Source organism: Pungitius pungitius, chromosome 6, assembly GCF_949316345.1.
Source record: "Pungitius pungitius chromosome 6, fPunPun2.1, whole genome shotgun sequence".
In the NCBI taxonomy this organism is placed as follows: Eukaryota; Metazoa; Chordata; class Actinopteri; order Perciformes; family Gasterosteidae; genus Pungitius; species Pungitius pungitius.
Window position 1 is genome coordinate 18,601,515 of NC_084905.1, and position 14,323 is coordinate 18,615,837.

At 48.0% G+C, this 14,323-nt stretch overlaps 1 protein-coding gene across 5 annotated transcripts in view; it reads left to right on the plus strand.

Annotated features, from left to right (window-relative positions):
• The window catches only part of srpk2 (SRSF protein kinase 2), a 42,438-nt gene extending 28,229 nt beyond the window's left edge, over positions 1-14,209 (plus strand). For 2 of the 5 annotated variants that reach the window (XM_037450911.2, XM_062563031.1), the window contains 13 exons: positions 717-825; positions 2,441-2,528; positions 2,792-2,879; positions 2,981-3,087; positions 3,783-3,948; positions 4,907-4,947; positions 5,739-6,129; positions 6,911-7,903; positions 8,247-8,347; positions 8,585-8,692; positions 8,832-8,901; positions 9,961-10,053; positions 12,042-14,209. In XM_037450911.2, the coding sequence (XP_037306808.1) occupies positions 717-825; positions 2,441-2,528; positions 2,792-2,879; positions 2,981-3,087; positions 3,783-3,948; positions 4,907-4,947; positions 5,739-6,129; positions 6,911-7,903; positions 8,247-8,347; positions 8,585-8,692; positions 8,832-8,901; positions 9,961-10,053; positions 12,042-12,226 (2,540 nt within the window). In that variant the 3' untranslated portion in view covers positions 12,227-14,209. Of the gene's footprint in view, positions 1-716; positions 826-2,440; positions 2,529-2,791; positions 2,880-2,980; positions 3,088-3,782; positions 3,949-4,906; positions 4,948-5,738; positions 6,130-6,910; positions 7,904-8,246; positions 8,348-8,584; positions 8,693-8,831; positions 8,902-9,960; positions 10,054-10,386; positions 10,480-12,041 lie in introns of all 5 variants that reach the window. The other 3 variants (XM_062563032.1, XM_037450912.2, XM_062563030.1) reach the window with 3 other exon arrangements.
• Positions 14,210-14,323: the final 114 nt, after the last annotated feature.

The window sequence follows — 14,323 nt, forward strand, 5'->3', positions numbered from 1 at the left end:
ATATTGTATGTTCATGCCTGTGACACCAGAAAAAGGCGTCTTATCTGAGGGTGGGGCCTTAAATTCCTGGAGGGTCTGACCTGCTACAAATGTGCAGTGCCGTATTATTTATGTCTATTGAGGACTATGCGTATTTGCTCAATTTCAAATAAAGCAAAAGTTACGTCTGCAACTAGCTATTATTTTTTTTAACTTCTTTGTACCTATACACCTTAAAAAAAGAAAAGATAATAATTTCCAAACATTTCCCACCATCTTCAACAGTTTATTCTTTTGCTCAGTCAAACCCAAAAGAAACATTCAGCAGATCATCAAATTTTAGGGGCCGGAGCCAGCAAAGGCATCAATACATCTTAAATAATAAATAACATTGGCTACTCACAAACAATCATACATTACTGATTTATTTTCACTAATCTTTGTTCTTCCTTTTTTTTAATGTTCTCATCCCCGAGGTTTAAGATGTTTAAGGATTCATCCCCAGACATGTTTGTGCTTTTCATTTTCACCCGATTCCCCTTTTTCTTCCAATGAATCCACAACGCTTCTCCCCCCCCCCCCCCCCCCCCCCCGTCTCATTTTCGGCGCTGTTAGACGTCCCTTCCTCTCTGCTGCCGCTGCTCCACTTCTGACTCTCTTAAGGATTTCATGTCATTGCCTGGTTATTACCAGCAGTTGCCTGTAACCTTCATCCTCTCCCTCTTTATCCCTCCCAGGAGGGTACCATCCGGTGAAGATCGGGGATTTGTTCAACGGGAGGTACCATGTGATCAGGAAGTTGGGGTGGGGCCACTTCTCCACCGTATGGCTGTGCTGGGACATACAGTGAGTCACACACACACACACACACACACACACACACACACACACACACACAGGAGAGTAGACACTCAGGGTATACACACCACAAACATATCATGACCCAGATAAGGCCCTCAACACACCCCGTCACACACACACACACACACACACACACACACACACACACACACACAGAGGCTCTTCATGCTGTCCTTCAGTTCACCTTCCTGTAAGTCACACACACACCTGGTGACCTTAGCTGGCACGTTACCGTGACAACGGTTGCAACCGACATCAATTTGCTCTGGTGTTCATTTGCACTGCAATGTTGTTGATGTGTTCTCGTGGCAACCGGGGTGTCTGGATGAAGGTTTCACCAACCCAGTGTCAGCTTTCCATGACACACACACACACACACACACACACACACACACACACACACACACACACACACACACACACACACACACACACACACACACACACACACACTAATTTACTCATGTCATTGGTTTTAATTACTCTGATGGTGGCCATAAACCAGTGAGGTCGGGTTACTTATCGCACACTTCAAAGTTACAATCCCTGAGAGAGGTCATATTCCCAATTTCAATGTTAAGACTGGGGTTGTTTTCTCTCCAACCCCCCTGCCATGCATCATTTACACGTTTACTGCTCAGGCTAAACCTCACCCCCCCTCATGGCATCCTTCTCGAGCCACGTCAGGCGGCTGTGACAGTGCACTACCTGCCTCGTGCCGACACACGCTGTCGTAGAACCCAGTGCAGCGTTTAGCTACTAAAGAGCCAAATATTTCAACAGGAGTGGGTGTCAATATTAATAATGAGAATACTAACTCCAAATGCTGCTGAGTGACGGACAGATGTGTGAATAGGTAATAAATAAGATGTTCCTGGTATGAATTTTAAAAAGCGGTTCAGAGGTGATGTGTTCCTTGTTCCTTCCCAGAATCATTGTTGCGTATACCTGTGTTCCTAGGTCACATGACTGATGGGTGGGCTTGTGTGTAAGGAAACGTGTAAATCAAAAACATTTCAACCCGGAGTTACGAGTGAAAAAGGACAGGATAATGGTCCATTGCAACGGATGATATGCTAAAGTGAATCCTTGAAGGAAACCTTTTGACTCTTAAAGGAGATTCGTAGTGCAGCGAGATAAATCCCCTCATATGGTGTCTGCACACCATGATGGTGGACTGGCAGTAAGATGATATGCAAACAATGTCCAGTAAGTGTGACGCCGTGCTGTTGGATGGGCAAGACCAGCCGAGAACAAGAGGTGATATCACAACTGACAGCTCCTCAAACAGACGAGAGAGCGAGAGAGAAAGAGAGAGAGAGAGAGAGGCTGGATATATTAAAATGTATAAATAAATAAACTACATGCACAAGAATAATCTTCCTGGTTGAACTGGCCGCTGCAGCTCCATTTGGGGACTAAGGCTTTGTGTATTAATGTTATTTCTGCCTTATGAAATGCCTCATTGCTACATTTACATTTCGGTGGGAACAATAAGGGAGAAAATGTTTTGTTAAATCGCTCACAGATTTTGACGTGCACATTAATGAGCATCGTTTGTTGGTGGAAAATGAGCATGTATCCGCGCTTGTCATTACAGGGTGAAGAACTTTGTGGCGATGAAGGTGGTGAAGAGCGCGCAGCACTACACAGAGACGGCCTTGGATGAGATAAAACTGCTGCGATGTGTGAGGATTGGATTAGTTTGAAGGGTTTTGGGAATCTTATTATTTGAATTTCTTTCTTTTCTTCATCTCTTTTCATCCTGCTGATTGGCCTCCTGTTCTGCACTCTTTCCTCCCTCCTCAAACCTTGCACCTCGCCTCCCTCTGTTGACAAGAAGAGACACTCACCTGAACTACACTCGTCATTTATCTTGCATGGGGGCGGGGGGGGGCTTCTTTTCCCTCCTGTCATGTCAGCTTCATCGTTGTGTCCTCCTGTGCTCCAGGTGAGGGAGAGCGACCCCGCCGACCCCAACAAGGACATGGTGGTTCAGCTGATAGATGACTTCAAGATCTCTGGAGTCAACGGCATACGTATCCCAATCACAGGGCCGTGTGTGTGTGTGTGTGTGTGTGTGGGTTGTGTGATTGACAGAGACTTGATAACGTGAGTCCTTGACTCTCTCCGTTGCCAGATGTGTGTATGGTGTTTGAAGTGCTAGGTCACCACCTGCTGAAGTGGATTATCAAATCCAACTACCAAGGTCTGCCTCTGGCATGTGTCAAGAGTATTATCAAACAGGTAAGGGAACACACACACACACACAGAGAAACCAGATCTATTTATAGAACGTATATTATCAAATCTGCACTCGGACCTTTGCACGTACAGTAATACACAGTTGTTGTGTGATTTATTGATGAATGTTGTTAGTAATGAGCCTTTAGCAGAGCACCCACGTAGCAGAACCCCGCACTTTTCTCCCAATTCTGTGAAGCAGAGCCACTTCAGACCTCCGGTATCCCTCAGACCAGGAGAGGATCGCGTCTCATCCACGGACTGTAAAAGATTTGACTGGAGAGCAAAGAAAGGAAGGCATAAAATGAATGAAGAAGTCTAATAGATACGGAGCAGAAGACCGACTCAGGCAGCAGAATTCTTAGGCCTCATATTAATACCGCGCAGTCCGAAGACGCAGTGCTGTCAGGCACTTCCTCTTTCAGCCGCCTGACGAGCAAAGGGGAAGCTGCCAAGAAGCCGGGCCCACGATGAGCAAAAATGAAACGAGACAGTTCCCCAATTCAATCTCAAAAGCCTCTGGACAGATGCAGAGGAGAGAAACATTGGAACAAACACATCCGGAGCCTCTCCTCTTCGTCCCCGAGAGAACGAGAGGAAAATGGCTAATTTGGCTCTCAGGGAAAAAAAAGGGGAATGGATCAAAAGGGAGGGAGATGTTAGAGGAGCAATGCGTGTTGATCCGAATGTGTTTGTAGGTTCTGCAGGGACTGGACTACCTCCACACTAAATGCAAAATCATCCACACGGACATCAAGCCGGAGAACATCCTGATGTGCGTCGACGACGCCTTCGTTAGGCGCATGGCCATGGAGGCGACCGAATGGCAGAAGGCCGGAGCCCCCCCGCCCTCCGGATCGGCAGGTAAGACGCAAAAAAACCACAACAACATCAGGGGGGAGAGAATGCTGCCTGAAGGAGGAGGCCTTAAAGTTAGAGCCCATGTAGGAGGTCAACAGCTAATGTTTATTCAACATTTTTAATTGGATGTAAATGCAAATCAATAAACAGAAATGCTACACATGCATAAATGAAAACCCATCCATGTTTAACATGAAAGTGAAAGAAAAAAAGGATTCCCGGCGACGCCTTTTGTGCTTCCCAGACTCTTGCTTTTCATCTCCCTCCACTTGAAAAAAAAAAAAAAAAAGAAATACAGTTTATAACAAAACAATCTCTGCAAACCGGACTGGAGCCTGTCCTCCCGGTGAACCCCGACTTGAGCTTTTCCATTGCTTGCATCAGCAGGCCGTCGGGTAACCACTTACGCTGCTTACATTCCTACACAAACACACTGAGGCCATGTCAAAACAGAAGGGGGGGTGGGGGGGAAGGGGGTGATTGAAGAAGCCAAATAGACCAAATCCCAAAGAAAATGTATCTGATAAGTGCAGACATGTTTTATAGCAAAGTGTCATATTTGCTAGTGTCATTTGACATTTCAGATGTGTAAAATGTGAAATATTGATTTGAAAATGACTTTGGGAATGGCTTTTAAAAGCCGTTATATTTACAGTATATATTTTCGCCATTCTGCAACTCCTTTGAGTCGCATCATCCAGATGTGGATTGGTGTCAGCTGATTGAGGGGGAGAGAACATTCTGTATAGGAGCTACGTTCTCCAGCATGAGAATAAAACAACAATGATATCATGGATCGAGGACGAAGGGAACGAGCCTTTGGGAGCGTGAACAATATTTCTGTATGTATGTGCTCCGTAAAGAGAACATCGAAGGTGGTACGACGCTTTGTTGCGTCACCGATGGACGTCGGTGAAACTTTAAAGCCTCTGATTGGTGCTGTTTTCTTTATGTTTGTCAGTTAGCACAGCCCCCCAGCTCAAACCGGTGAGTGCAACAGATGTGAGTATGAAGTGAGAGTACACACACACACACACACACAAAATCTAAAGTGATTCATTTTTGCTATCAACACTTGGTGATGTGCTTCACAATATTTGTAGGCAAAATGCCTTTTTTGATTATTTTTTTTGGCTAGTTTGTAGTTTCAAAACTCCAACTGCTCGCCATTTGTTTCTTTTAAAGTAAATCGAATCCCAGCAAATTTTATTTGAGACTTTCAAAAACACTGTACTGTATGCTGTAAAGTTAGATTTTTCAATGCATTTCCAAATGAGAAGAACATTAATACAAATATGCTGTTGTTCTCTTTTGAAAACCATGCATCTCAGAAACATAATTTCATCTTAAATGACCAATATTGTAATGCAATTCAATATCCAGGACACAAAGAATAACAAATAAAAAGTTCAGAAAAGACATTCGTTGTCTTTATTGTTTCGAGTTAATCAAAACTCACAATTGTTCGACACAATTAAAACCTAAAACCAAACTTAGACAAACAGGTTGCGTTTATGTAGATTTTCAGATGATTGAGAAGAAAAGGTTGCCTTGTTTTGCTAATAAAATTAATACATTTTTTGGAGATTATTTGTTGGACAGTGATCACATCCTCCATTTAAAATACACTAACATGTGTTATTAATGTCGAATAGGAGGATTTTCGAACATTACATACAAATCCCAACCCAGATTGCCAATAAATATCCAAACTTTTAACTCCTTGAATACCTTGTTTTGATTGATGTCTTTGCCTCTTGCCTCCCTCTCTCTCCTGTGTTTCTTTGTCCCAGGTGGGGAAGATCTCCAAGAACAAGAAGAAGAAGCTGAAGAAGAAACAGAAGCGGCAGGCAGAGCTGCTGGAGAGGCGGATGCTGGAGATCGAAGCCCTGGAGAGGGAGGCGGAGAAGAAGGAGGAGAGAGCCAAAGACGGGGGAGAGAAGGGGGAAGGCGACAGCGACCGGTCCTCGCCCCGGCAGCCGCTGCCGCCTCCGCCGCCATCGCATCTGGGCCCCAGGATGGCTGTGGGAGAGAGCGACGAGGAGGAGGAGGAGGAAGAGGAGGAGGAGGACGACGACGAGGATGGGGAGGAGGACGAGGAGGAGGGAGGAGAGAGAGAGAGGGGGGGCGAGAGGGAAAGGGAGAGGGAGAGGGAGAGGCCCGTCAGGTTGACTAACCATACGTGTGAGTCCCGTCGACTTTTCCCACCTTGGTTACTGTTGTTCTGACAAGAGAGAGATGACTTTATCAACATCTGACACCAGGAGCCAATGCCGTCCATCTTTATAGTGACGAACGCAGTAAGATGCATTCGATAACCGATCAACAAACGGATTTTATCATTTACGGTGACTTGTTATTTGTTGTTTTTACACTGTGTCATTTAGCTTAATGCGCAAAGTGTCGCCTTGAACCCAATCAAAAGTGTTCAGAGGAGTCCTTCATGTCAACACAACACAACAATTGTCTCAGCAGAATTAAAGCGCTATGCTGAGCAATGACAGATGAGAGATGGCTCTACTGGCTATAAAGAAGCTTGATCTTTATCTAAGATGTCAATAGTTTGTTCTTCTTCTTAATTTGTATATACCTCGCAGCATTTGTGATAAGTTCAGTGGGCAGTGTGTGTGTGCGCAGTCTGCCTGTGAATGAACAGGGGGGGCGGCGCAGTGGCTCCTAACGCTCGGCCCACGCTGGCCCCACAGGATGTGAGGCTGATTCACAACAACAACAAAAAAAGAAAAGAAGAAGAAAAACTGTCTTTCTCCGTCTCCCTCCTCCACCTTCTGTCTCTTCGCCATCTGTTTCTTTCATTCTCCTTTTCTCTCGTTTGCCTCCCATCTCTTTTCATGCTTTTTTTTTAACTCGCTGCCTACACAAGCCTTTTGATAGCGTTCGTGTCTCTTCGTATATCTTCCCACTCGCGTATCTCTTAACCGATTCTCCTCCTCTCGCTCCATGTCAGGCGCGGCGCCTCCCCAGGAGCAAGACAAGGCGCGCAATATCTCGGATGACGACCCCGATGAGGAAGAGGAGGACGAGGACGAGGAGGAAGAGAATGAGGAAGAAGAGGAGGAGATGCCCAAGCCTACCGCTGAAAAAGATTGCCCCAGTCCCCCCACCACAGAGGAAGGACATGTAGATCCACCACAAGCAGAGGTAGAGGACAAAAAGGGGGAAGGGGGAGGGGAGGAGAAGGAGGAGGACGAGGTGGAGGAGGAGGAGGAGGAGGAGGAGGAATTAAAAGGTGTAGAAGATGAGAATGAAGCAGAGGCAGGGGAGAAGGTAGAGGACGAAGAGAAGGAGGAGGAAGAAGAAGAGGAGGGGGAGGATGATGGGGAAGACAAAAAAGAGAAAAACACTGAAAAAGAGGACAGTAAGAAAGAGGAGCCAAGGAGTGAGAGCAAAACAGAGGAGGCAGAGGAGGCAGCGGTAGCGCAAGAGGAGTCAAATGAGCAGGGAGGGGAGGACGAGGACGAGGAGGACGATGAAGACGACGACACGACCACGGAACTCCTCACGGACACCACCTCGCTGGTCAAACCCCCGAGCGCCAGGAGCAACTCGGCCCAAACCAACGGGCACATTTTCACGCGCTCCGAGGGACTGAAGGCGAACCCCGGCCACCCCGGCCACCCGGCGCCTCCCTCGCCCAACCCCGAGACTCTCCTCTGCCCCCTGGTGGAGTCGGAGCTCAGCTACACGGACCGGGACCACTCCCTCAGCTCCGGCTACGAGATGTACAACGGCGACCTGGGCGAGCCGGGCCTGACCAACGGCGGAGGCGAGCGCCACGGGGCCGTCCTCCCGCTCTTTCCCGAGCTGCCCCTGGATCCTTTGCCGGGAAACCCCGTAGCGGTCGGGACGGCGGACATCGGGGCGGGCCCGTCCCCCAACAGCCCCGCCGTCGACCGCAGTCGCACCGTGTCCTCCTCGAGCACGGGAGACACGCCCAAAGGTATGGTCTGCGCATGCGCCTTCAAGGTCAAGGGTCAGGCATGGCGGTCACGGGAAACAACGCCCCCCCCCCCCCTCATTGGACAACAAGTTCAAATAGTGTACTTTATTTCAGGCATCTTACCATCAGAACCTGCAGCACTCTTCTGACTCATTATTAGCTATTTACTCTCACTTTCCAGCTCTCGGGTCTTTGGAACTTAACGAGGGTTTTAAACCCAAACGTGAAAAACAGCACGTCAGGAGTGGATCACTCGTGATGATGAATGTGTATCAGCACCGCACAGTGCTCTTTACTTACAGAATGTGTTGACCCGGTTCTTTCCCACTTCCTCCCCTTCCAGTCAGGGCCAGAGCAGCCGATCTGCTGATAAACCCACTCGACCCGCGGAACGCCGAGTCTATTCGGGTTAAGATCGCGGACCTTGGGAATGCCTGCTGGGTGGTAAGACACACAATTTGGTGATTTGACATTTGACACGACTTGATTTGACTTTCATTTGAGTTGTGAATTCTGATGCATTTAAGTAATAAAGTGGACGCCACAGGTTAATGAGACACTAGGGTGCAATCATTCATTCTATGCAAAGTTCTTTTCTTATGCTCTCCTCCCCTCCTCCCCTCCTCCTCTCCTCCTCCTCTCCTCCTCCTCTCCTCCTCTCATCTCCTCACATGGATACAGCACAAGCACTTTACAGAGGACATCCAGACGAGACAGTACCGTTCCATTGAAGTCCTGATAGGAGCTGGTTACAGCACCCCTGCAGACATCTGGAGTACTGCCTGCATGGTGAGGACACAATACACACAATACACACACACACACACACACACACACACACACACACACACACACACACACACACATTCACACAAACATGTGAACCCTATGGACCTGAGGGCAGTGTACTGTATTTGGCCCCTTGCAGACTTTTGAGCTCGCTACTGGAGATTACTTGTTTGAGCCCCACTCTGGAGAGGACTACTCCCGTGATGAGGGTGAGTATTTAGATCTCTCTGTGGTGGAAAATGTTGATTTGTACAGTGGGAGGAATTATAACTATGTTTAGCGGGCATGTGATCGGTATCAAAGGAGGGCGATTGTTTTTCAGCGGTGCATCTGAGCAACGCACAACAAACCAAATCAGTGACAGTCGTGTTGTAAATCGATCGCAGAGAGATGGCCACAGTGAGCGAAGTTTAAACCATAGCCGTCCTTCCTCCCAAACCCCCCCCCCCCCCCCCTCACCACCCACCCCTATCCACTGCCAGCTATGAACCCCTGTCCTCTCATTCTGCTGCTATGCCTCCTCTCATCTTCACCCCACTCGGCTCACACACACACACACACACAACTCGAACATTTGCAGCGTAACGCATCCGTTGGACAGTTGGTGAGCTAAAGCGTCATCGCCCACCTGCTCCGTTTCCCTGTGAGTTTAAAAGCACACAGGCTCACGCGTTCCTCTATGGAGACCTCGTCACTTGCGAGCAGCTCCTCGCGTTATCTTCCCTCATTGCATGTGACACGCGGTTCACCTCACGTAGCACAGTGGCGCACAGCCAATGAGGTGGGGCCAGTGTTTTTTCGTCAGGACGCTGATGCTGATTTACGCCACCGGGGGCCACATTTCAAATCCATCGTCGGCTTCCGGGTGGAGTCAATTCTGAATTGTGTGCGCATGCGACTTTTATTTCCCACTGAATGCCGTCGCCTCTGCTCACTAACACAGGTTTCTCTTCTCCACTGTCGGTGACTGTCTCTCTTTATTCCTCCCCGACCCCCTTCTGTGATCTCTTCTCCCCGTCACTTCCTGTTCCTGCTTTGATTTTCCTACCCACAAAAAAATGTCCTTTTACATTTGACTTTAATCTCTCTCTCTCTCTCTCTCTCTCTCTCTCTCTCTCTCTCTCCCTCTCTTTTCATTTCAATTTGCCTTTCTTTTTCTTTACCCGGTCTCTCTTTCGCATCGCTTTCTTTTTTTTTTTCCCTCTCATTCCTCTCCCCCCCCCCCCCCCCCCCCCCCTTCCCTCCCCTCCCCCCTCTCTCCTCCCTAGACCATATAGCCCACATCATAGAGCTGCTGGGCTGTATTCCGAGGCACTTTGCCCTCTCCGGAAAATATTCCCGGGAGTTCTTCAACCGAAGAGGTAGCGCTGGCCACAGCTGGGTGGGACTGGGACACACCGATGTCCGAAATGGACCGGCCCGGACACTAGGGTGACAGTCACCTTTTGGAACTCCGTGTCGCTTTTTTGGATTTCATTTGCGGAAAAATAATTGGACGCATCGATAGAGGTTGCGACTGCAAAGAGGGGGGGGGGAACAATCCTACCCGAAGTAGCAGCGTGTCCAATGTGGGGCTCCAAGGCAGCAGTGTGTGTCAGTCCCATGCAGCCAGTCGTGTTGATGTGCGCGTGTGTGTGCATGCTGTAATGATGAACCGTGCCTGTTCCCTCTGTGACGTATGTGGTGGTGGGCAGACCACATCGCTCTGATCACGGAGCTCCTCGGGAAGGTCCCGCGCAAACTGTTTGCTGCCGGGAAGCACAGCCGAGACTTTTTCTCCAAGAAAGGTAAAGAAAACACCGCTGGCGAGGTGCAGTGTGGGCGGAAGAACTTTGTGTAGTGAATGGTATCATCGGGAATTATTACCAAAAAAATGACCATTTTGATTTCTTATTGGCAGTTGAATGTTACAGATCAACCGTAAAGTCGTTAATCACAACACACTTAATGATCAAAGGCAGAGTCTACTGTTGCATTCACATCTCATGAGGCGGTATTAGAAATATTTATGATAGTTGAGTCCTACATACAGCAAGGCTGTAGCTCCCTGCATCTCGGGTCTGGTCCTCCTGCTGCTGCTGCTGCTCCTCTTTGAGCCCGGTAAGTGTTTGGATCGGTGCTGGTACTGCTCTCTCTCTCTCTCTCTCTCTCTCTCTCTCTCTCTCTCTCTCCATCCCTTTCTGCTCATATATTCCTCATAATGTACCCTGAGACCTGAATATTCTGCCTTGTGATGTTTGTCTCTATCTGAGGTCTGAGCCCCTTTTCGTCCCACGGCGCTCTGTTTTTCAAACTCCGGTGTAGAAAGTAGACAAATCAGTGTACAGGGAAGAGCGGTTGCCATGGCAGCCATGGTTTAAAGTGGACCTTCGGTCTGGACGGGCCTCGCGTCATTAATCTTTTTTCGGGGGCCAATCATTTCCCTGCGCTCTTTGGCGACAAACAGCTTCCTCTGGCTCGTCTTGTTTCCATGACGTCGCCACTTCTTCACCGGATCCCCCCCCCCCCGCCCCCCCCCTCTGTTCTCATGGTTCGCAGCCAAGAACTTTTCCCTCCGTGAGGCTGAACTGAGCAGCGGCACATGGAGCTCTACGGCGTCCGATGGAAAAAAAAAAAGAGTCCATTCACCCAAATAAACCAAATCAAAGTCCACTCACCTCTTTGGGAATAGAGCCACGTGAGATTGTTTTTGTCCGTGTGCATAAAAAAAATATTACAATCAAAAATTCAACAGCAAAGTCGTACCTTTTTAAAAAGTACAGAGACCAAAATCATTAAATGTTTTTAGAATTGGCGAAAATAATAAAAGAATCAATCATATGTTTTTACATGATAAAATAACATTTTAACCTTGTAAGCAACGTTGCACCGGAGCGGACGCAGACCTTTTAGAGATGGATCTCTTAAGCCAAAAGCAAAGTTAAAACTGTCTGCATGGCTGCGATGAGTTAAATAAGACTGGTGTTAATCAATATTTTTCTTTTTTCCTACGGGGTCCACGAGAGAAACAAAGCCATCAAGTCCTTGGTGTGTCTCTAAACGCATTCCGACTGATGATGTCACAAACCAATGAATCAGGTGTTAATTGGTTAAATATCTACAATGTCAGACAGCCCATCATCATAGTGAAGGGACGCGTCAGCCAGTTTGACGGCAGAGCTGCAAAGCAAAAAAAAGGGAATAAGCATAATCCGGATGTGGCTACTTGCTGGAAGAAGAAAAAAAAAAGAGATCACCAGTCTTATTGTGTATTTGTATGAACCTCTAAACTAAGCCACTGTCTTCTCTCCCTGCATTCTACTGCAATCATTGACTCTGTTCCTTAACCCCCCCGCCCCCCACCCTGCAGGTGAGCTCCGTCACATCACCAAGCTGAAGCCGTGGTCGCTGTTCGACGTGCTGGTGGAGAAGTACGGCTGGGCCCACGAGGACGCCGGCCACTTCACGCACTTCCTGCTGCCCATGCTGGAGATGGTGCCCGAGAAGAGGGCCTCGGCGGGCGAATGCCTCAACCACCCGTGGCTCAACTCGTAGCCACCATCAGAGAGGCCCCCCTCGTTCCCCAGTGTCTCCCCCCCCCCACCCACCGCCTCCCCCACCGCCTCCCCCCCTCTCCAACCAACAGTTAGCCCCAAACATCAGCCCCTGGTGGAGAGGCCGGACAGTCGGGGAAGTTGATTGAGACGTTTTGGTTCCTGCCCGACCCCTCGCGTCCACCACGTGCTCGCCTGAGAAGGCCCGAGCTCCCTCACGGAACACGGAAAACTTCCCCCCTCTCCCCCCCCCCCCCCCGCAAACATCTCCCCAGAAAAAGAAGGAAAAAAGGAACACCTGAAGGTGGACGCAGAGCTCTGTCAGAAAGAGAGACGAGCTGCTGGTCTTTCAGGACGACGTGATGGAGACCCCTACGAGGAAGGATCTGCCGTGACCTCTACAGAGCCAGGGCCTCAACGACAGAACCCTATTGGGGTTTTTATTTTTGCTCTTCTCTCTTTTTTTTTCCTAGGGGAGAGATAACTAGCGCTCGAGATCTGCCTCCATGGAGCCTTCTCCTCTCCTTCGCTTCCCTCGCTCTGCTATGGGAAGAGCGCACTCACATCAGTCTAAAAGTTTACACCCTGATTTCTTCCACAAACAACTCCCCCCCCCCCCTCTTACCCTGTAAAGGGCCACCTCAGTGAACTGGAGGGCAGCCAGTCCTCCAGGGAGCACCACGCTGACAAAGAAAGACAACAACAACAAACAACAACAACAAAAAACTCCAATACAATCAGTCCTACAGGCGAAGAGGTTTTTTAAAGTGCATGGCGAACGGACGGCGGTTGCGTTATCTCATCTGTGCATCCTATTATTTCATCAGCTCGATAGGACACTCTGTTGGAAGGAACCGTCTAGATATTTTGGTGCGCCCCCCCCCCCCCCCCCGAGGAAAGCCATTGAAACCGCCTTTGACATTCCTAAATCCAGACTTTTATTCCGGAGAACAAATCCGTTGAGTTACTTGTGGCACGTTTACCTGGTCTGATTGGTACTATTCACCCCCCCCCCCCACCACCACCGGTAGATGAGCCCTTTGACTCCTGAGCTACTCCAGAAAGGTGGGGGAGGGGGGGGGGGGGTCACATGGAGGCTGCACTTGTCTTTGTAGATGCCCTTCAGGGATTTGAAACCTTTGTACATAACACTGAGATCCTGCAAATGGGAAAAGCGAGCGTAGACAAAGGTTCAACATACAAGCATCATTCCAAAAAAAAGAAAAAGAGGAAAAAAAACAAAAACAGGTTGTTGTTGTTGGCGTATGTTCCTGTGATACAGATGTGGGGGGGTGGGATGTTCAGACTGAACTGTGCCACCCGGTGGCCGAGTGAGAGTACTGCACACACTGCTGCCAACGCTCCACGTTCCACTACTTCTCTCCACTTAATCCGTTTCTCTCTCTCTCACACACACACACACACACACACACACACACACACACACACACACACACTCTCTGACACACAAAAACGTGCATCATCACAATTAGTCCAGTTGCCTATTTTTCGCAATAAATGAAAAAAGATAACTATAAGTAAATGGTGAGATATTTTTTAAAACTATTTAATTCATTAAAAAAAAAGAGGAAAATAAAAAAAAGAAAACAACTTTTCTCTGGTTGTTGTGACCGTGGCAGAATCTCGTCTTATACTGAGGTGATTGTGTTTGACTTTTAGAGATGTTTTTATTTCTTTTGTTGTCATTATTAAAAGGTTTTTTTTTTACACAGTTGACACCTCTCCCCTCCCTCCTTACTTGAACAGTGCTGCTCTGTCTGGGGCTCTTGATGGCGATAAAAAAAAATATATATATATCTACAGTTTTGCAATAAAGGGTACGTGATGAGTTTTTTTTTGCACCCGAGCCTCCTGATCTCACTCTTTCAGCCATGCTGACTGTTCTTCCTGATGACATTGACAGAATCGCGTATCTTGTCTGTGTTTTTCATTGACAGGTTTAATAAAATTGTAAATAAATGGATCTCGTTGTGAATTTTCTACTTTGAATCTGCAGCATTCAACCTCGCTAAAAAGGCGATGCATTTAACCACCGGTCACTGAAGGCATCAAAGGAAACAAATAATTGACACAGACT